We start from the raw sequence: 23,493 nt of genomic DNA, 5'->3' as shown, positions 1-23,493 counted from the left end.
AAAGTGTTGGAAAGGTGGGCAGGTTACCAACTGGTACACCCAAACCCATGCCAGGCCGCTTGGGTCCCACACAACCACTGTGTGAGGGCCCTCTGCCTGAATGGGTTTGCCTCCATTCGCTGATAAGTCTTTAGACGCCTTTAGGTGAAGCTTTCTTTTTTTTGGCGTGCAACATGCAGCTCTTTGGGTAGTTTCTCCCATAGATTCTTACCAAATGAAATAGAACCAAAATCCATTTTGTCTTTCGAAAGCTTGTGCAGACATGTTTTTTTTACAGTGGAGGGAGTAGTGCTCTCTGGACTAGAGCCGTATACAGAGATGGGACTCCGGTGTTTGACTCTGAGCCAAGCCAATTAATTTGACAAAGCAGCCAGTGTCCAGCATCACCCCCGCACCACCCACCCACACAGAAACGCTAAAGCACTTGAGTATGGATTCAAAGACAACACCGTGGTGCACAACAGGCCAGCCAAATGCTCTGCCTGTGTGTGTGTGTGTTTGTGTCAATCTATGGGAGAATTTACCTTTGTCTCAACTCACCACAATTGCCATTGATCCGATTTACTTAGAGCAAACGTCAAACACAAATTTGTTTTCCTTGGCAGCATTTGAATAGACAGTAGTCATTCTTACCTATACCTTATACCATCTTCCTTGGTTTTGCTTCATTTAAGTTTTATTTTATTTTATTATCCTTGCTTCTGCTTGCTCTGCTCACCCCTCTGTGTTCATTTTTTTATTTAATGTTGTTGACCTTAAGTGTAGACATTTATACAGATGTAATGTTTCATAACCTTCAAAGAAATACATTACCCAAAATGCATCTCAAGTTCATTTTTAATCACATGTTAATCACTGCCGATTTTAGCCCTTTGACGACTGTGGTTATCATAGAGTTCAATGGGACAGTTTTGCCCGTCTGTTTCCATTGTGTCCATGTGCCCTCTCTACTATACTGTGTCTCATAACCTTCAAAGAAATACATTACCCAAAATGCATCTCAAGTTAATTTTTTTATCGCATGTTAATGACTACCCACTCTGCTACTCTGTGTCTCTGAGTGTTGTTCCTGTGGTCAGACTTGCTGTAGCAGCCTCTCCTTCTGTTTGTTCCACAGTTCGGAGGTCAAATTGATTTCGACAGTGTGAGGACTAGGAAAGCAAGAGAGAGAGAGAGAGAGAGACAGAGAGAGAACGAGAGACACACAAACAGATTCAGAACACAACCCTGCGATAGGACAGAGCCTCCACTTGACACCTTCTTCCTCCTCGCCACACCTCGCTTCTCCTCCTCCTCCTCCTCACCTCCCCAACCACTCAACCCATCCCTCCACGCTGTTCTCTATTCACTCCTTCCTCTGGTAGCCTCTCTCTCCCCCTCCCCACACGCTCCACCAACCCTCCACCAACCCTTGCCTGATGCTTCTTCACCTGGGCAAGCAAGCCAAGCCCCAGAGGGGAAAAAGGAATGTTTCTGGTGGAACCAGAGCACTGAACGCAAGAACCTTCCATAATCGACAGCAGAACCCTCATGGTCCAGCAGAACTTTGCCCGCCGCGAGGACTGCTTTTAAAATAAAAAAAGCAAACAAACAAATAAAAAAAGACAAAATAACTGGAATGGATCGGTTCCTGATGAATCTGTTTTTCTTTCTTGCTTGTCTTTCATGCATGTACATGTTTGCACAGACATGGCAATGCCCTGAGATGGTCACTTTAAAATAGCCAACGAGAACAAAGACTGTATATAAGAATGTATTGTTTATGTTAATGCAATATGTCACATGTTATGAAATGACTACATGTATTGTTCTCTTATGAATTACTTTATAAATTAACTCTTTTTTTTATATGGCAAATAATTAATTCCAACAATTCTTTAGATAGAAGGTTGCACATTACAGAGAGAAAGGGTCTACACAACAAGCCTAAAAACAGGAGGCACCTGACTTCCCCCCCATAGCTTGTTTATTGCATTCTTAGGTTTAATTAGTCCTGTAATAAAATTGTTTTTGCTTCAGGTGACAGACAGTTGGGAGTAAGCCCTTATTATAGCAAGGGGAGAAGAATTTGACATTTAAGTTTGTGGATCATGCATGAAAGAAAAGGCACACAGATCAGGTGCTTTAGACAAATATTGGTTTAAACCCTGTTGCCAAAGCAACAGCTTCCTCTATTTCACTGCACCCGTATGTTATGATTATGTTAGCAGATGAAATGACTCATGTTGTTCTTGCCAGTCTACTGATATGGAGGACCACTGAACTCTATTATGCTATAGAACTTTACATGACACATATGAGTACAGAAATTTTGACTTAATGGTGCAATACTAATTTAACAGTTCTCAGTGTAACTTTAGCATTCAGACTTTCAAGTATTCTATCTGTTGTACAAAGTAATATCAGTTGTAAGTAATATACAGTATTTGAGTGGATTGCTACCCCTTGGACCATTTGAGCATACATTTATGCTAACAGTGGCCCATTTATGTAATTTCATGACGAAACAACTTGTAGTAACAGTGATTGTTTTTCCTTTTTGGTTCAGTAGCCCTTGCGGGGCACAATAATATATATCAACTGTAGATTGCTTTAAAGAAATCACATAGACAATGTACATAAACCAGTGGCAATAATAAAATTAATTGGACCAAAATTTTTCATTCACTCGGTAAGAGTGACTTTTTTTTAATATATATATTTACAATATGTGATGGGGGTTGATTTTCTTAATCACTACCTTCGTGCCATTTTATTTTTGGGAGACATTTTGTTTATTATCCATGTCACCTAGCTTTCTGGTGCTACTGTTTCTGTAAAGAAATTACAGAATGTGACTAGGGAGAGCATGCAGAGAGCATGGTAACAGTGAGATCAAAGGTCAAACGCTGGCGATAGTCAGTGCTTAACCAACCAGAGTACAGCCCAGGACATCAAAGAAGCCTATCCCAAGCCCCATCCACCTACCTTTACCAGTAACCCCCACCCTGCCTTCCCCAACCTTTCTGATGTTCCTGAATCTCAGGCATTACTTGCACACACAGACACACCTGTTTTGAAAGAAATGCCATAAAAATAGAGAAATCAGAACCCTTCAAAAGGTCTTGAATGTTTTCACTTCTCTATGTGTCTCTCTCTCTTGATCAGTCTGTCTGTGCGTTTGTGAAAATAGTATGAGAGAGTGTGAGAGTGCATGTCTGACTGACCCAAAGAATTCCCTCTCCTACTGGATACCAAAACCCTCTATTTCTTGTTTCGATGAATTCAGAGACAAAAGCAAAGTGTCCACGACTGGGAGCTGTCAATGTTTCTTCTTTCTCCATTAAAAATGTAAAGCTCAAAGGTAACGCCAGCCCCTGTCCACCTGGGTCGTTGCTGCCCCCCCCCACCCCCTTCTCATTTCTTTTTGGGAATGCACACCTTCTCTCTGTTGTAAAGGTCTTGACAATGTACATAATAACAACACCAATAATAATATGACTTGATTATTATTATTATTACTGCTATCAAATGCATGTGTCAGACACAAGTGTTAACACTGTACAATGATGACTGCAAAATGTATGGTGACTTTCTACTTCTGAAAAGTGAAATAAACCTTTCTTCAGATGAGAGCTCTGCTGCTCCTCCTCTCTCGTTCTTCCTCACCTCACCCTCTCCAGGGGGGGGGTTCCAAGTACATGGTTTAGTGACAAACCTGGGTGAGTTAACTCAGAGTAAGCGGTAAACCTCCTACAACAAGAGCCCTATGCCATTGGTTTGTTAGGAGAGTGAAACCATACAGCTCTTCTTTTATAGATAGATAGATAGATAGGTAGGTAGATAGATTGAAAGATAGAGATGCTTTATTGATCCTGAAGGAAATTAAGGTGTCCAGTAGCTTATACACGTCATACATACACATAGGCACACAGACATGACACACACATACATACCACACAAATATAAGGGAAGATATCAATAGTGTGCCATCACAGTAAGGTTAGTTTGTAACCTGTTAAAGGAGTGGTGTGGAAAAAATGCAGAAAGGTGCAATGGTACAATAGTGCAGGAGAGTGTCATTGCAAGTACATTTCCAGTGCAAAGTCTATGTCTTATTCAAGTACAACTTCAAAGTATTAGGAGGTTTACCACTTACTCTGAGTTAACTTCACTAAACTATGTACTTGGAATACGCCCCTGATCGTCTCTCTCTGCCTTGCTCTTTTAAGTCAAGACAGCTGAGGGATTGTCTGTCAGATCGGAGTCCCACCGAAGTTTATATTGGTTCAGTTGGCACAGGCACAGCACTTTTGCTGTGGCCACTGTATAAATGATAGTGAATGGAAAGGCACTGATGGAGATCTGTTTGACTGTACAGAGCTGACAAAACTCCACAGTTAAAATGGAGCAGCTCTCTCTCTCAGCACTGCAGTGCCTTTGCCTGTCTCACCAGTTTGTATCCACATGTAAAATATGCTTTTGACAGAAACAGATGCAGCATATAGGTTACATGCCAGCAAGTTCTCTTCTCAGTAAGGAAACACACATTCCACAGTTTTGGCATGAATAGTGCAGTGTATGTATTGAATATCTTTATATAATAATATAAAATAATACTAATATACTCATATAATAATAATATATATGAGTATATTATGAGGGACAGTAGAATTTTGATTTCCCTCAAAATCACTTCTTGACATTTTTTTTCCGATAGTCCTTACTGCAAACGCCCACAGTTTATTTAATTTATTTGAAGAGCAATGCAATAGGGATAAGGTTTGTTTCCTCAGTGGTTACATTTCTGGCACGTAGTGTTCAAAGTAGAGAAAAAACTAGTTACTCAACGCAATCGAACTGTCCAGCAGATTCCAGCTTACTGTAGAAAGGACTTGTGCTGCTGAACCAAGGGTCAGATGAGGACAGGGGCTGTGTGTTGTGCGTTATGCCAGATCTATTTCAGAGTCAGTTGGCCACAAGGAGGCCTGAACTGGGCAGTTAGATAGACCACCATTTTGAACCCTCCCTCTCCTAAGACACCAGGGTACGCCAGGGCCGCAAGTGAAGCGCTCCGTTCGTGAAGCGCAATAGTTTTGAGGACTGGTCTAAAATGTTTAACATGTGCACCAATGTCACGTCTGGTGTAGCCAGTTCCATTACAGTTGAACTAACTACAGTTGAAGCGAACACTTCAGTCACGTACCCGGTGTAGCCTCCCTGCAACCCTCACAAAATGCACCCCAGAGCTGCCTACCGAAAGCATTTGGCTCCAGTGCCCTGGACATGGGCCACTACTGAGCAGGAGAAAGTCACCCTGGTCACTCTCTCTCTCTCTTGAAGCTTGCTGCATGCACCCACACACAATGGCCAGTTTGACCCTTTCACCTCTGACCCCTGAACCTATTTTCCCGAACACACCCATCCTCACCTCAGCATGCAGGAGTGTGTGAGTATGGACTTACAGCGGGCCACACATGTGTGTGTGTGTGTGTGCGCGCGTGCGTGTTTGAGTGGACACATGCATGTCTGTGTATGGGTATTATGTTTAGTGTGTGAGTTTTATTTTTTGGCCTGTTGGTACACCTGCCTGCCTGCACCATTGTCTTGGAAATTAATCGGCCAACATTTCATTTTACGCATGGTTTTCTGTACGAGTTTGTTGTACTTGTTGTACCAAGTCAGTTTGAGGTCAACTGATGATGTTAATCATTTGAATTATATATTGATGTATACAGTATGCTCTAACTGTAAAACATTCTTCATGTGTCATTATACTAAACAGTCACTATGCATTTATTAATGTTTTATGATTTCATAAGCCATTTATATTCCTTTTCAGTAGGGATGCACCGATAGAGAAATTCTGGGCTGATATTATGTATAAAATAACAATTTGGCCGATACGATATCTTTTTCTTTGTTTGTTTACTTTGTTTTTGTTGTTAATTATACCCTTTAGTAGAGTGGAAATAAAAATATTCATTAAAAAAATAACTGGACCATTTTCAAGTCTTTCAGGCTTCCATAGCAAAATATTTACCTAGCGCAGAATTGATGCCGCATAACATAAATATCAGCCAATATGCCATACAGTATAAATTAGCTGATATCAGTAAACAAGGCCCATATTGGCCAATACCAATGTTGGCCCATATATCAGTGCATCCTTACTTCTCAGCAATGTCTTGCCTGTAACTGTTGAACTAGTTGAACTGTTTGGTTTCTTCTGTTCTGTACGGATGTACGTTGACAGTATTGCAGATCGTTGAACTAACCCTGCAGGTGTTTTTACCCCATTGCAGCAAGGACTCAGATTTAGCCCATTTATGAGTGAGCACACCTCCACAGCTCTGTAAGTGACATGATGCAAATCGTGTGTGTTGGTCAACCAAAGCTCATCTCATGTAACACTGTCATTTCACAGTCTTCATGCATGGCATGTCTCTGTTCTTTCTTTGTTGATCATGTACCATTTCTCACATGGTTTCCCATTTGGCCTTCTCTTATCCTGCGGATTGGAAAGGCTTCTCTTTGATTGCACGCCCGCTGACAACGTCATCACCTCTTTAACAGCTGTCTGGTATGCTGTAAATCGTAGAGGGAGAAAAACACTTTTAGTCTTGCTCATATTCCGCTGGAATGCAGTCCACCTTTCAAATGCCATTACTTCATTGTTCATTTATTTATTTGCATATCATCCTGTGACTCCTCCATGCTGCCCCCCCCCACACACACACACACACACACCCCTACTCACTGTGTGCATGTATCCTGCAGCTTTTGAGCAAGGAGTACAGTGAATTTTATCCATTACTGTCATATAGCTATAGGTGCCTACCTTGCTTTTTCTTAAACTAACGACTATCTCTCTGTCTCTTACCTTCTGAATATCTCTCCCAACTGCCCTCAAACCCTCCACCATTCCCAACTGTCAACTCTATATCTCTCTATATACCCCCATCTCCCCCTCTCTATATACCCAACCTCCACCCTCTCTGCCATCTCCCACTCTGCAGCCACCGCTATCAGTCGGGCCGACGCCCATCCAGCATCTCAGCCAGGCCGCGGGCAGCCTCCACCCACAGCTGCACCTCCCCCATCCTGTACTAGAGCCAGCCGCCAGAGCTGCCTCCACCGCACAGGAGAAACTGACTGACTTCCCCTCGGCCAGCACCATACAACAACAACAACAACAGTAGTAGTATTTGTTGTTGTTACCAGAGCCAGCCGCCAGAGCTGCCTCTCCACTGCCCAGGAATAACTGACTGAATTCCCCTCGGTCATCACATGCAACAACAACAACAAAAATATTGGTTGTTATTGTTACTATAGCCGCCAGAGCCGCCTCCCCCCTACCAGGAGAAATTGTCTGACTCTCCCCCTGGCCAGCACATACAACAACCACAACAACAACAGTATTTGTTGTTTCATGTTACCAGAGTGGGCTGCCAGAGCTGCCTCCACCTCCCAGGAGAAACTGTCTGACTGACTAACGTTCCCCTCGGCCAGCACTTACCCACACAGGCTGGGCTCAGCTCCACGCCCACTGGGCTCCATGTTCTCTGAACCCACATGGACACAGAGTCAAGCCTGGCAGAGGTCTGTCTTAGTCAGGCTTTGTCCACTTGAGTGTTGGAAGTGGACAAAGTGTTGGATGGAACTCATAGCTGATGAGGACTACAAACTGTCCTGAACTCCTGATATCTCACAGGCATCGTTCTCCCCTCTGCCAATTCCAGGGCTACTTCCGCTGTATATCGACTCAATATTATGTATTAATACATTGATTGTGTCGGCTTTTTTGTCATTTTTTGTTTTGTTTAGGTTTTAATTCGTTTTAAGGACTGCCGCTGCATGATGAAATACCATCGTGTTGAATTTAAGGAAAACGCAGTCAGACTTTTCTTAGGTGCTTAACAACTTGGAAAAGATTAAGAACACTTGTAAAAGCCTTGAACATCATATGAAACTTTTTATTGCTGAGTATTTTTTTATATGCTGTGTACACTAACATGCGGTAGGTATTTGATTCACAACATTGATGTACGGTGTACAATGTACAGTATTTAATATTTTAAACTTTTAGGGACCCGTTTAGAAGCTACATTTTCTGCAGCTGTGTAACAAGTATGAGTTGCTGATTTATGACTATAGAGCTTTTGAATAAAAGCCTATGCTTTCTCTGTGAGTATTTTACAATACATAAAGCGATGGACCATGGACTTAACACTGTCAAAAGAGAGTGCATTTAAGAGTGTAAGTCATAACATACAGAAGAGATGGGTTTTCTTCAAAGCAAAAATATCTATGGTGCTCAATGTACAAACGAGTCACATAGCTACCCAAAGAATTTCAGCATTTCTCATGTTTCTAATGCAGATATATATTCATTATAGTTGTTGTGATTTTTTATGTAATCTTGGTATTTGTAAATAGCACAGCCTTCCATTATGATAAAAACAAATAGTTTGCAATTCATAAAACAATGTCTGCATTAATATATTGTCAAGGGAAAGTAATGTAAAATATAGTGTTGATGCAGAGGAAATCATCTAATTGGAGCATTTTGTCTGAAAACACTGTGGATAATACATTTGTGAATAAATTGTGTGTGTGTGTGAGAGTGAGAGAGAAAGAGAGGGAGAGAGAAGGTAGCAGCTACCGGTACATATAAAGGGATATGGCCCCCTTCTCTGCAACACAAATAATTGAAATCAACATAAATGTGTGTGTGTGTGTGTTACTCAAGCACAATCTGTAAAGATGTATTTTCAGATTTTTTGTAATATTTTCTATATGTACTGTACTGTATTGGCTCACCATTATTAGCAGTTCTCTCAATGTGTATCTTTAATGACAAAGCACTGCCTGTTCTAATAACAAATAAAGCAAATGCCATGCACCCTAAAAGTTTAAATAAAAAATCAAGACTATTCATTGATAATGTCTGCCATTTTATATTATACATGAGACTTTGTCAAACATCATTGCTACCCATGCTGCATTAGTGCACACAAGAATAACTGTAGTGCACATGAGAGTAATGCCCAATTCACACCGGATGTGTGGCGAGTGCATGGCAGCTGGTTTGGAGCGAGATATATTTTTTAATGAATGTGAACAGAATAAAAAAAAGTGGATAGAAAAATTACATTATTACACAGACAGCATCACAATATTCTTGTCATTATGATGTCATAATCATTAAGCCCTGTGTAATAAAGCAGAACCTTTACTTGTACATGCCAACCAGCAGCTCACTGGATAGACTACAGAGTAAAATCAAATAGACTACAAGAACATTAGAGATATTGGTAAGTTTGATTTACATGTTTGGCTACATGGTTTTTGCAGTAGTTGGTGAATGTATATTCGACTACATACAGCATGCTTTGTGACTCAACTCAAACGACCCCACCGTTCTTCAACAGAAGTGACTGCAAAATATTAGGCCTACTGATATAAAGAGCAGCCAGTACTACACAGTACTACAAAACATACCAAAACCATGTAATTTATAATAAAGGCGCATTCACAGACCGTTCATAGGCCGCTTAGTCCGGACCAAAGTTCGTTTGGACTGATGGTTTGATTACTTTTGCTAATGTGTGAACATGAAAACAGTGGTATAATCTGCATATCCGTGAACGTTTTTCAAATACGTAGAATTGTGTGTTTGTGTATGTGAATTGACTGAAACATCAAAACAAATTACCTTTACCTTTCTTATGTAAAAACATCCACCCAACTTTATCTGGACTGGGAGACTAATATTATCATGTGTTGAATAGTGAAAGAAATGTCAGTGAGGGTAGGACAAAACCAGTAGGGTAGGACAAAACCAGTAGGCCTAACAGTTGAGAATCCTATAGGACTGTGACAGAGAAAATACAAATCCCATTGGAATGTTGAAATATCAAGATATCCTATAGGATTAACATAATCCTGTAAAATCTCAATGGAAGAAAATAAAATGCTAATGTAATGTAATTTGTTTTATTATTATAAGCCTATTTCTAACCAACATTACATTTTGGAACACCTTTAAGGCACAATACAAAAATATTAGGCCTACTAGACTACCTATAGTTTATTGACAACCACTTCATCAGCTAACCTACATTGACATGACTCCAAAAGGCCTGACAATCCAATGTTTTACAGAACAGTGTAAGTTTTGTTATTGACATTATTTTTTCTTAATTTATGTTTTAAATAGTATTATTTGGTTCTTTGACTGTAACCTTATCCAGAATATAGATTTTATATTGTTGTGAATTGGTTTCCCTGATAGTGTGCATGACATGTGGATTGTAAAATCACAGTGGGTGTAGGTCAGGCCAATATACAAGTTCAAGCCAAGAATCATAGAGAGGCAATACAAAATCCTGTAAGAAAGCATCATGATGAAAATCCTATTGGACATTTTCAATCCTATAGGATTGCACATTACTGCACACTGCACAGCTATATCGCGCTAGCAGATTTGTGTACTATGATAATGGTTACTAATGAAAGGAAATGCCTGCTTTTCACCAGCAATTCTATACATGTTTGCAAAAATGAATGAAAATGGCACAAGGATGTCAGTAAAAACAAATGCATTTATATGGGCTTGACATGCTGGAGATGGAGCATGAATGCAAAACATTGTTTCCAATCATTTTCTCACTCATAACAGCAATCGATGTGTTACTTTGTCAGACAGAAAAAGCAACCCAGCCGCTCCCTTTATCAGATAGCGGTGGTGTGGCAGGGTCACTTACAGGGACATGGTGTTTTTTTTTTTGTGTTAGCTAGTTTTAGGCTAGTTATAGACCTAGTGAATACTACTGGTCTTCTTCTTCGAGATTTGAGTCACTGCACATCAATATTTTATTTATAAAGTGACAGAGGGACCCCAGTCAAGTTGTTGCTCAGATAGGGGAGATTCAGGGCTACAGGTAAATTTGACATGGTGTTTTGACTAAATGTTTTACTGCATATGCATCAGTAGGTAATGCATCATACAAAGTTAAAGTCAGGCACCCATCATGTTTCTTTAAAAAAAATTCAGGGCGGGGGGGTAGTGACCCCACCAAAGCTCAGACCAAACCTACACCCTTGACTGCACCATTAGACCTCCAGAATATTTTATAATACCAACAGTGAAATTGGAATCCTATTGAAATATTTAAAAAAAAAATCCTGTAGGAGGCTAGGCCTATACAAGTTCAAGCCAAGAATCCAATAGAGAGGCAATACAAAATCCAATAAGAAAGTATAATCATGATGAAAATCCATTCAGACATTTTAAATCATATAGGACTGGATCATTAGACCTCCAGAATCCATTAAAATACCAGCAGTGAAATCAGAATCTTATTGAAATAGAAAGAAATCCTGTAGGATGCTAGGCCTATACAAGTTCAAGACAAGATTCCAATAGAGAGGCAAATACAAAAATTCTATAAGAAAGTATAAGCATGCTGACAATTTTCTGAAATAATTTTTCACAAGAGTGAACCACAGCGAGTTACTCTGCTGTGCCTCGTTTTGCTGTTGAGACGTTAAGAAAATTCTTGAATCTTCTCGTCAGGCTTGCTGACTGTAAACTCACAGATAAATCTTATGAGATTGTGGCTTCAGTTCTGCAATCACCAAACTCCCTACAACAGCTACACCTGAGTGACAATGACGTGGGGGTTTCTGGAGTTCAGCTTCTCTCTAAGGGACTGTCCAGTTCCAATTGCAAAATACACACATTAAGGCTTTCTGATTGTCTCATCTCAGAGAAGGGTTGTCCTTTTCGGGGTTCACTCTTTATTATGACATCCCGTTATTACGACAACCCTCTATTACGACATGCCTCTATTTAGACATGCCCCTACTCCGATTTTTTTTAGTAGACCTACCGCTATTCCGACATTAGGCTACCAATCCTCATTTTCAATTTATCTCTGCAGTTCCTGTATCCTATCAAATTCCAACATTCTATATGCATGGATGAGTTGTAGTCATGTCATCTGCACCTGCAGCTACATCAACAATCCACCCACCATCCACTAAACAATGTTTTTCCCAATAGGCCTAATTGATATCGGCACACATTTCAGTCAAAACCTTAGGTGATTTTGAACTGGCCATGTGAATAAATGTTACACAATATGTATAACACAGGTAGCTCTCCTCATTTTATTCTCTAAGCTCTCAAGGGAAAACGGTCGGAAACTCCATGCATCAAACAAACTCTGTGCGTGCAGGCCACCTATATTAATTAATTAATGGCCGTCAATCAATGGCCAATTGCGCAAAGACGGATGGAATTCTTACGCTCCAGTAGCCTAAGTTCAGTGTCCATCAGGGTGTTCAAACTGGATGTGCGATATAGTTGCTTATATTGCATTTTAGAGGACAATGATAAAGCCATGTGCAACGCATTTTGGCTTGCAGGTTAGATAAACTCAATTTACTACACAATAATGTAGGCTAGGCCTATATCTTTTATATGTCAGGCGTGCAGTTGTTGAATTGCACATAACATGTCTGCATATTTATTTAGGCTTTCTCTCGACTTTAGGCTAGCGCATGCATTATCATTGCCCTATAATTGTGCAAAGACAGGCGGGATATCCGACGCTCCTTTTACAGTAAACCACTTCACAACGAACGTTCAAATAACCCCCAGAGTTCAGTGTCCATCAGTCCCAACATTTAGAAACATAATCGTAAAGTCCAAGCGTGAATTGGGTGTGTTTTGATTTTGAGAGAGGCTGGAGAAGGGCCATTTGTCTCACAGCAACTGCGATAACCTTGTTTCTTGAAGGATATCCTTACCTCCAAATAGGGTCGGCGACTATATCCAACACCCAATACTATTTGCAATACCCTCGATATACATATTGTTGGAAAGCTTAGTTTATGGCCGTTCGTGTGAGTACAATAACTTAATTTTGTAAATTTTACCAAAACGACTGGTTCCGCCTTGCAGGGTCACATTTCATTTGTTGTGTTATCTTTTTTTATTCAAAACAATTCGTAGGTATCCATACTCAAGTCTAATTACCACCAGACACAAATAATCATCACCTAGGTTAAATCCTCTCTCCCTCTCCAAAATCTCTTCCTCTGAGATGCACGGGCTATAGGCTATATAATTTAGGCTACCCAACATTTCAAATGTGACTCTCTAATCAACTTTTTTAGCTCTTAAACACGAAAAATACACTGTTCAACGGAGCTGGTTTGTGTGAGGCGCACTCTTGGACTCCTTGAGACGGGACTAACCTTTCGGTTGAAGTTCTTGTGCGTAGGCTATTATAGAATCCAATCCTGTTGCCCTTGCTATTTATCAATGTAGCCTTTTATTGTTTTTATTAATCGTCTGAGCTGTGAAGAAATTGTGTGTTGTTTAAAGTTGGGACGATTACTGGAGGCCTTAGCCTGGCGGGCCATCCTATATCATTGAAATGTATAGTCTGGAATCGACCCATTCACCTCACTTAATCCAAGGGGCGGGTAGAGAATTGTCTTTCAAACTGCCTAGGCATGCAATAGGCCAGCGCTACGACCATATCCGTATCCGGTCAGCAAAATGGCAAATGCATCCTTCTTCGAAAGGAATGACTTAAGTGCATTGTGTTGCTCAACTTTCAAAGAAAAGTCCAACTCCTCCAAAGTTGACGCCAACGCCAATTCAAACAACCGCTCTTCGTTCGCCATAGCCACCTTCCTTGTTGTTCACGTCGCAGGACTGTCGTTATCCTGTTAAGCCCGCCTTAAGACTCTCTAACAAAATAGAGCGCTGTGATTGGATGACATCCACGGCGTCAGCCAATAGAAATTCCTATGGTTTGATACTAGACGTAAAGGCTGAGCAAATTAATTTGCCGCCGCTAGGGTCCGTCTAGATTTCTAGGCTAGCCAAAGTCAACTCTATGGTCAGATTTAGATAAGAGATGAAACCATGGACGAAACAATGGATGAAGACGCAGCAGGTCCATCCCGGGAATGTGCCAACCTGTGGCTCCACCTCGCCAGACTATTTCAATTTTCTGAACAAGTTAAAGGTGCCATGTGTAATGTCTGCCAAAAAATCAATTCATACTCCACATTCCATAAAAGATGGGGCAGTATACCCCCAGAAAGTGAGTTTGTCTACCCTAGAGTAACAACCGAGACACGTGTTGGCTGGCGGTTATGTTACCCGCATACTGCCTCCCATGGCCGAAACTGGTATTATGACACTTGTCAGGCTGTGGCTAGTAATTTAGCATGCTAATTCAGGTTGATATCTCTTCAGCACTATACCTTGTCATTTTTTTAATGACATCATCACCCTTATTTCCTCTCATTCTTTTGATGCGTGTAGCTCATTTTTTGGATATTTTTACCTCAATTCTTACACATGGCACCTTTAATGATAGTTTTCGCTTCAAGTGTTTCAATTAAAAAATAGTATTTTGTATTTTAAATACATATTTTAAATACATGTATTAGAAATACTGCCCATCCCTGGCAACATGGTAAAAAGATGAAAATTACTTGATTTTACTTTCAATTCCTTTTACATTCTCCAAGGTATTAACATTAACATTTTTCATAACTCTATGTAGGACGTTTCTGTAAATGTAAGCACTGTGGCAGTAGTAATGCAATATTTAGAAAATGTAGGCTACTCTTGTACTCTTGATACTCAAGTACTTTTAAAAACAAGTACTTTAGTACTTTTACTTAAGTGAACATCTGACTGTTGTACTTTTACTTCTACTTGAGTCAAATTTGGCAAAGGGTATCTGTACTTTTACTCAAGTTATGAAGCTGTGTACTCTGTCCGCCTCTGATGATGATATGTAGCCTAACCGGCAGTCCAAAAGGAAGGGGCAAATTGATGTAGATGATGATGAATCCAAATCCAGGATGATGAGAGAAATCCAGAGGGTAAATCCAAGGGTTCCAGGGCAAGGCAAACAGGGTTTGTTCGGGGTAGGCCCCTACAACAAAAACCAGTCTGCAAAAAATTGTACAGATTTCTTATTAATTCAATCTCTATCATAACAATAACACAAAATACTAAATATAACTAATTTCTGAGTTTGAATAACAACAGCAGCATATTGCTCTTTATATTGTTTTCCGATGTTCGTGTTTAAGGGACCGTTCGTTATTTATAAACGGGGCCACCGGAGGAAAATAGGGGGGGTCATGTCTTTTTATTCTTTGTTGAGGGGAGGGTCACCTAACTTTTTTTTGTCTAGGAGGGGGGGTCACCCATCTTTTGTATTAATGAAAACAGCAAAAAATCAAAGTGGCTTGTTTGATTGTTGATTTCTGTCGCCATATAACGTTCTCTTTCGTTCCATAGCTCTGTCAACATTGAACAATGAAAATAAGGGAGATTTTCCGGTTTTCTCACGCAAAATACGGAAAATGTCAACATCCGTCCCCACTTGGAAGGGTTTGAGCAACAAAGTAGCCTACTTTATTCACGCCTAACAGCCTATATCCATTTGGTCAACTTTATCCAGCCCTAAAAAAGCTAAATTTAACTTTGGTTTACTTAGTTTACCGTGTAGCCTAGCCTAACTTTAAACAGTGTGCATGCTTATAAAGCATACTTGTGCTTCATTCATCCACACATCCAGCTCCTAGTTTTGACAAGCATTTCTACCAATTGACCTTGTTCCTGCCCATCTCTAGCTTTGCTGTCTCCATCCTTTCTGTTTTTGTTGTTTGCAAAAAAAATATATAGTAGGCCCTATTTATTGGTAACCAGCAACAAGTGCAATTTGTTAATCGCTGTCATTCTCTCTCCTGCCAACAAAAATGTGTTACGTTCCAAGTAGTGCGTAATTCTGCTTCATACAGTTGAACAAATACATTGGTCATATAAATAGCCAGTTTATGGTCTACAGTGTAGAGTTGGTAAGTTATGGTAGGCCAACTTGGAGTGAATATACAGGGGGATTTCTTTGGCTCTTAGCCTGGCAGGTTTATTATTGCCATTCTCCCTACCAACTTTTTAAATTGTTTACTGTTAAATGTAAGTATTGTATTGTTGTTATGTGTATGTCGCTTTGGACAAAGGCACCTGCTAAATACCATACCATGAAAATCCTATAGGACTGCACCATTAGACCTCTAGAATCCTTTACAATGGCAACATTGAAATCAGAATTATATTGGAATCCTATTGAAATATAAAGAAATCCTGTAGAATGTCCACAGTCCATCGAATCCTAATGGAAAAACTTTCAGGTTCGGAATTTCAAGGCGACCACAACGGCCATGTCCGTCGTTTCCCTTTGCGCTGGCCGTGATGCCCCTTTGAAAATCAGTGGTTCACAGGCCACTGTAGCCTTGGTGCCCCCTTCTTTCAATATTCTACTTTGAGTCCGACTAATAGCGATTTTTATTTAGCCTATGCCTGTCAAAATAATCTTTGCATTCACAGTGCAAATCAATTTAGTCTTTTAAGCAGTGGAGAAAGTGACAGCATAAGGCAAGGAAGGAAGTGGCTAACTTTGTGACGTTAGCCATCAAACTGAATCTTGCAACTTGTCCGATAGATGTTTTACACAGAAAATTCTTCACACTTCCTTCGCTTTCAGTCATCAAAGTTAAACATTTATTTAGTTATTATTATTAACATCATAATCATCACAAGGACCAAGTACTGTAACTCCTTAAGTCGCTGGGTTGGGTCATCCTTCTTCATCTCATCCTCTTCACTGTCCTCTATATTATTCATAAAAGACTGAAAATTAAACACAATTATTATGATTATGGACCATTCTGCATTCAAGCTAACTTTCATTCATTTCTGGCTCCTAAAAAGTAAGCAAATCATTGAATATTCCCTAGTTGGGACTACATTATCACTTAATGAAATACATATAATCTAAACTTAGAAGTCCAGTCAATGTTCTCCTACCATTTCACTTTAACAAAATCAAAACTCATCAACCTGAACTCACTCTGGATGGTGGTAACTGTTCCATTCCTCCTGTCCACAATTGCAAGACTGGTCGCACAAATCAGGGTGGAAGGTGGTTCATGCGAGTGGTCTCTGAGAGGTAGGTCTGGGACAGATATTAATTTGTGGGGGAATGAGCACCTCTCTTGGAAAGAGGAGCAGTTGGAGTTTAGAGAGTCCAAGCCTGACTGGCCTCCATGGGACTACAATGAGGTTTGAGACAGGAAATTAAATGTAGATGTGCGCTTGAAACCGCTGGACGTAGGTCGAGTGGCGACATCTCTTCGTTCATTCTCCCTCTCGGACTTCTCTTTTGTCAAATCATGTGCCAAGGTCAGGTTGGCTGTCTCTTGTTTCAGCTCCTTATCAACCCTCTTCTGGCCTTGTTCTATTTCAACCTCCAGCACCATCAGCTCTTCCTTAGTCCTCTTCTTTAGGTCAGACGGCATTGATTTTTGTGTGAAAGTCACACACTCAAAAACCATGAGGCAATAGCAATGCCAAACTTTTGATTTTGTAGGCTAACTTGAAAAGTTGCCGGACATGATGGAGAATGCAGTGGATAGAATAGCCTTTCAGTCTCTACTGCTCTGCCCCGCAGCTAGAAAAGCTTGTGGCAGCGCAACAAAAAGTGATATCAGGAGACTAATCTAATTAATGCTAGCGAACTAACTAGCCTACCCACAAGGATAAGGCTGTGAAACAACATCAACAGCCCAGTTTACACAACAAGCTGGCTAACGTGCTAACTGGCCAATTGGAAATGTTATGTTATTAAGTTGTAGGCTTAATGTGAACTTTTCTTTTATCTCGCCGTGCGTTCCGAACTACCGACGGTTTTCCATCTTTCATTCGCATGATGCACATAGCCTATAGCATAACAATGAATTTGAAGATCATGCTAAAAGTTTGCTTGTAAAAAAATAAGTAGACTTAAAAACGTACCTCAGCATAGTGGTATTACTGAGCTGTCAAAGAGGCCACAGAAGCATCACGGTGGTTTCCACTAGGGCTGGGACAACGCGTCGACGTAATCGATGACGTCGACACAAAAAATATGTCGACGCAAAATACGAGCGTCGATTCGTCAAGCATAACATGTGCTGCTAAATATTTTTAATTTTACACCTTCAGTGTTTTCCATACGTTGACTAATCTGTGGCTGGGCAGCACGAAATCAAAACCGGCCACCACACATTGATGTTCTATAGCAGATTGATTGATGTTCTTTGCAGATATAGTTGTTAACTTGTATGGCATGATGCCAGAAAAACCTCTGTACTGTAATGCTATCCAGAGATGGTTATGGGATTTGGCATAACCATAAGAGACTAACAGAGCCTATGGCATGCTAATATAATTCAGAAATTACAAGTGAAACACAGGTAGGCTACATTGGGAATGCAAAACGTTGAGGTGAGGTGACGAGCGAGTGCTGTCAGTGTGTATGCAGCTTTAGACGGTCTGATCAAGAAGGTTAGTTACACTAATCAGAGGAATTCTCTCCAAGTAGACTAAATGTGTCCTGACCACACAAACATGAGTATCAAACAACATAGAGGACAAGGAGAAATCATGGTGGAAGCAGATCTCTCCGCTCCAGCGGGAACTCATCTTCCTAAAAAGGTAGTAAGTGTAAAGATGAAGTTTTAACTTAAAATCTTACTTGTATGAACAGGAAATCATTGCAACTGTAAATTGTGCTTCTTTCAGTCAATATCTGGAATTTGTTTTGTATGTTAACCACATCTTTCACAACTATATACATGGTTAGATATGTAAGTAGACTTCCATTTAATGAAGGGATACTGGCAGATGTTTCACTCTGTCTGGTGTAAAGGAAACATTAGTCGTACTGTGAAACTAATAAGCCTGACTTTTCCTGTTTCAGCTTCTCTCGAACATCGCTCCATCCATCTGCTGTCCCAGTACCAGCCCAAGGAGGATGGGTTCCCCCAACAGCCTGGGTCCTCCCAAGGTTTCTTCCAGCTTCCAGCTGGGAGTTTTTTCTTGCCACCGTTGCCTACGGCTCGCTTTTGGGGGCATGAGGACGGTGCGAATTTCTATTTTATAGAACACAACAATCATAACAGTAATAAAAACATACACAAATGTTTCAGTTGTTCTTTTCTCAGATTTGTCATCCAGGTTAACACAAGCTAATGCACATGTAGTTCTCTGGCTTAAGCATTTAGTATATGCTTTTATCCAAGGCACTACAGTGCAATATCAGCACAGTACAGTGTGTGGGTGGGGGTCTGGGGTGGAGATAGTGAGGGCATGTTAAACCCAGACACAGTTTGTTTGCCTCAGAATGTGATCTACTGTACATTGTTACCTCAAGATGACAAGTTAGTCTTTGGCCAGAAAAGTACACATTTTTAGAAATGTGATGCTTTGACAACTTTGGTGATACTTGCAGTGTAAGTTATGTTCAGTGAAGTATTAGTAAGTAAGTATATATACTATTTTGATCCTGTGAGGGAAATTTGGTCTCTGCATTTATCCCAATCTGTGAATTAGTGAAACCCACTCAGCACACAGTGAACACACAGCACACACTAGTGAAGTAGCTATGAGAGAGCTCTGTCCTTTGTATGGAAGCCTTAATAGTGTTTTACATGTAAGAAGAGTTTCAGGAATGGCTCACTGAATGTATCTCCAAGCTATTACTCATACAGTAACCTTTCATTGATAGTAAATACGTCATTATGTGTAAGACTGTTAGGACACGCACATGTCAAATTTAATTTATTAACCTTTGCCGTGTAGATACAACAACTTTATCATGTGACGTACATACATTAAGGGGAACACACATTTTCTCCTCTACAACAACCAACCGTAACACTGCCAATCAAACAGTCTCCATGGCAATCAGTCTATGTCCCACCTCCTTACATTAAAACCCTGTCAATAACATTGTGCGTCACATGACTTCAATACATCTCTTTGGCAGCAAATATACATAAAGGTATCATCCATGTACCCCCTGCTTTATCTTTTGAAAATTATTTTGCAAGATACAAAAATAGTACGAAGAGAGAGAGCGCCATCTAGTGGGCTCTTCACTAAACTATTACACAAGATAGAAGCTGCAAGATGCTAACAAACTATGAACACTGAGCGTAGAGAGTAGTCTCTTTTTCTTTCATTTCTGCTTGGCACGCTGGCTATTAAAAAAGAGTTTGGAAACATAGAGTGAGTAGCTGCAAACAGCAGACTGATAAGACAGGATATTTCATCTGTACATGTTTTTTTGTTTTGTTTACAGAGCATCTTATGAGCGATGTCCATGCACAGATAAAGGAGACATGAGGGGGAGAAAGAATGCCTGTGTACTTACAAGAGGGTGATATGTGATAGAAAGTTTTTAAGAGATAATAAAAGGCTTTACATCACAGCTCTCCAGTGTTGTAACACGTGTAATAACAGTGTAATAAGCACTGTAAGTCCCTCCCTGCAAATCAGTGCAAAGCAGTTCAATTGCACTGCATATTTGTTTAACTATAAAGTGAACACAATGCAACACTGCATCCTTATAGTGCTTATAACATTGCATTGTGTAGATATTTACCAAAATATAATGAGAAATAAATTAACAAATGTCATATGATTTAAAGTAAAAAAAAAAAACACTCTCTTCAATGCAATCAAGCAGCTTAGCTTTTGAATACATGTTTTCTCTTCATTAATGATGGCTTTGTAACTACATGATAAATATAGCACATTTTGTTTCTTCATCTCAACATGAAAAAAATATGTGAAAGGCTTCATCATTCTTTAAAAATACAATACTGATCAACAACCTCTATGGCTAACACTTCACGTTACATCTCACTCAGCTAATGACCCCCCAACCTCTCCTAATTGTTTTGGATTATGATTACAGCATTGCGATCTGAACTGTCCCCACAGTATTTGAACTCCATCGTGGATAGCGTATTGGCAGTTAAAATCTGACATGATATTTACTGCAATCAGGAAAGATTCACTCATCATGAATGGGAAACAGGAAATAGTTTAAAGCAACACCAAAGAACTTTCCCTCTGTCGCACGCACGCTATTTGTTTATCCAGCACCGGCTTTGCAAATAACGATGCAAGTCAAATTTGTAGTTTCTTATGTCTCGTTCCATCAAACTACAGATCCGCTACCCGATCTGGCAAACTTACATAGTGTGGTTATAGCCGATAGAGGGCCGCGAAGCGCATGCAGAAGTGCCGTTCACCCTGTTACGAGTTAATGAACCACTGAAACGATTTTGGAAACATTATTTTAAGGTATAAAAAACTATTTGGTGTTGCTTTAAACGGGGAAATGTCTAAGCAATTCATTATGAGCAATCAATCACTACTGTGATTGAGATGAGAATAACAAAGGAATGTAATGAAATAAATATGCATAAATAAATAGATAGGTATTTGGTAAATCAACGCTGAATACAGTGTACGTCTGAGAATTCATTGAATACATAATTTTACATACTGGGGGTTAGCCAGATTAAAGAATGCTGCATCATCCTGGCACTTTTGCTACTTCCTGGTTGATGGCCAATCACAAGGCAGCTGTAGGTTTCCTTTGTCAACTGAACAAATGTTATTATTCTTCAACAATAATGCGTCCCTCCCATTTCCCCCCAACATCCAATCCCCAAACTAAGACAATCTGCTTTGAATATGACATTGAAGCTCATACAACATTGTTCTTTTTTTTTATCATGATACAATTAATAATGTAACAATGTCTCCCAACAAATGTCCGGGAAAAGATAATAGTACAGCACTTGGGCTTGACAGTTTTATTATTGTGGTTCTTCTCTCCCAACGGTGCTTTAGTCCTGTAGAGCACAGATACGGGCCTGGCCTGCTAAACATCCTGATTAATGCGTTAACAAAGTCATGAGCGAATCAAAGTCCACGGCAAAACAAATCGATTTTTTTCAAAGGTATTTTTTCTTTCTCTTCAAAATGGTTTAAAATGTCCCTGTTGTATGTGGACTCCTGGTAACATGTTGCCTGTCTATAGATATGAAAAACCACCAATCTGTGGTGTTGGTAGTTTCATACTTGTCTTCATATTGTCCATGTTCTATATGGGACCCTACTTGATAAAAAATCAGGGTTGATTTCAGTAGTCTGACATTAGGAGGCACTGTCTTCAAAGGACACCAGGGCATGCGTATTGTCCTGATACCCCAAAACATACAGAGCCTGAAAAGGTTAATCCAGAAACAAGGGGCGATTCTCAAGTCCGATAACATGGCTCCCACTTATTCTCTGTCTCCATCCTCACTGCTCCCTGTGACAGGGTGAAGAGAAGAGAGAGAAAGAGGAAGGAAATTGCAGTTATAGATACAGTTAAAATCATTATTAGTGCAGCATACTATTCATTCAGCTGTGCTAATTGTTATTATTATTATTGCTTTTTTGACATATTAATTTTGTTTGCCTCTTACAGAGTACAGGATTAAGCATCAAAGAAAAGTGTAATACTTTGATTCCATTATCATGCATGGATAAGCTCATCAGCAACAGCAAAAATGGTAGCCAGTAAGTACATCCAATGAAAAGGATACATTTCAGTGTTGGCCTTCAATCAGAATAAATTCAGAAATAAATCCCTAACTGTTGACTTTCAAATTTACAAATTGTAATTATTTTAGCAGATGCTTTAATCCACAATGACATGCACATTATTTAAACACATAAAGAAAACCAGAGAGATCAAATGGTGTAAACTACTGAAACCACTGAATGAAGAGGCTCACCTCCTGCGGATTCCATGTCCGAGTCGGTGACATGCGTGATGGAGAAGCGAGAGATGGTCGAGGGCGAGACGGTGAAGCGGGAGTACTGAATGGTGGGCTTGGTCTCAACAGTGACAGGCGGCAGCTTGGGCAGAGCTGGCTCAGGTTCTGGGGTGACCTTTGTTGTTGAGGACCCGACGGACAAGAGTGGGAAGTCATCCTCCCACTCAAAGCCAGCACCTTTGCAGAGAGAGCGGAGAGAGAGATTGAGTCTTACTGTAAGTCTTAATCACATGCCAGTATGCAAAATGATGTGTCCAACACTTTCAAGAGAGGTGGCAAGGACAGGAAAAATACTGAGGGGACAGACAAAGGAGAACAGATAGAGCGGGAGACACAGGAAGAGAAAAATGTTCTAGCTCTACCGGGTACCATTATTTATTTATCTTGTTATATGCACTGTAGTTAACCTAAATGTTTCATATTTGGTCTGTTTGATTGGTTCTTACTCTCTTCTGAGATGTTCCCGTCTGAGGAGTCATCAGAGACAGCAACCTTCTCCTGTGGGCGTAGCTCTTTGACCTTTGACCCCTGCTTAGCGGACTCGGCCCCTGGAGGAAAACCATGATCTGCCAACTCCCGGGTGGGGCTCTCCTGTGACAAGAAAATACATAAAGTTAATGAATGTCTTTCTAGACCTTATACAGTATGTGTACACTAACTAGTATTGCCTGCCGAGAGGTTTGTAGCTACTGCTTTAATTCATTGCATATAAGTAATTTACAGTAATTCAGTGGAAAAAAGAAA

At 40.1% G+C, this 23,493-nt stretch overlaps 2 protein-coding genes and 1 long non-coding RNA gene across 9 annotated transcripts in view; 2 read left to right on the top strand and 1 right to left on the bottom strand.

Moving 5' to 3' along the window:
* Positions 1-8,882, top strand: part of baiap2b (BAR/IMD domain containing adaptor protein 2b) — a 92,647-nt gene extending 83,765 nt beyond the window's left edge. For 3 of the 5 annotated variants that reach the window (XM_048233127.1, XM_048233125.1, XM_048233129.1), the window contains one exon: positions 1,118-3,735. In XM_048233127.1, coding sequence (XP_048089084.1) covers positions 1,118-1,148 — 31 coding nt within the window. In that variant the 3' untranslated portion in view covers positions 1,149-3,735. Of the gene's footprint in view, positions 15-1,117; positions 3,738-6,284; positions 6,335-6,998 lie in introns of those variants that run through there. The other 2 variants (XM_048233126.1, XM_048233128.1) reach the window with 2 other exon arrangements.
* A 350-nt stretch (positions 8,883-9,232) lies between these two features.
* Positions 9,233-19,052, top strand: LOC125287476. The gene is made up of 3 exons (XR_007192368.1): positions 9,233-9,296; positions 18,450-18,562; positions 18,828-19,052. It is a non-coding gene; the product is annotated as an uncharacterized LOC125287476 (long non-coding RNA).
* A 2,084-nt stretch (positions 19,053-21,136) lies between these two features.
* Positions 21,137-23,493, bottom strand: part of aatkb (apoptosis-associated tyrosine kinase b) — a 53,838-nt gene continuing 51,481 nt past the window's right edge. For all 3 annotated transcript variants that reach the window (XM_048233330.1, XM_048233331.1, XM_048233333.1), the window contains 3 exons: positions 23,196-23,340; positions 22,708-22,926; positions 21,137-22,238 (listed from right to left, as the gene is read on the bottom strand). In XM_048233330.1, coding sequence (XP_048089287.1) covers positions 22,210-22,238; positions 22,708-22,926; positions 23,196-23,340 — 393 coding nt within the window. In that variant the 3' untranslated portion in view covers positions 21,137-22,209. The remainder of the gene's footprint in view (positions 22,239-22,707; positions 22,927-23,195; positions 23,341-23,493) is intronic.

Source organism: Alosa alosa, chromosome 22, assembly GCF_017589495.1.
Source record: "Alosa alosa isolate M-15738 ecotype Scorff River chromosome 22, AALO_Geno_1.1, whole genome shotgun sequence".
In the NCBI taxonomy this organism is placed as follows: Eukaryota; Metazoa; Chordata; class Actinopteri; order Clupeiformes; family Clupeidae; genus Alosa; species Alosa alosa.
This window is presented reverse-complemented; position numbering and strand designations above follow the sequence as displayed.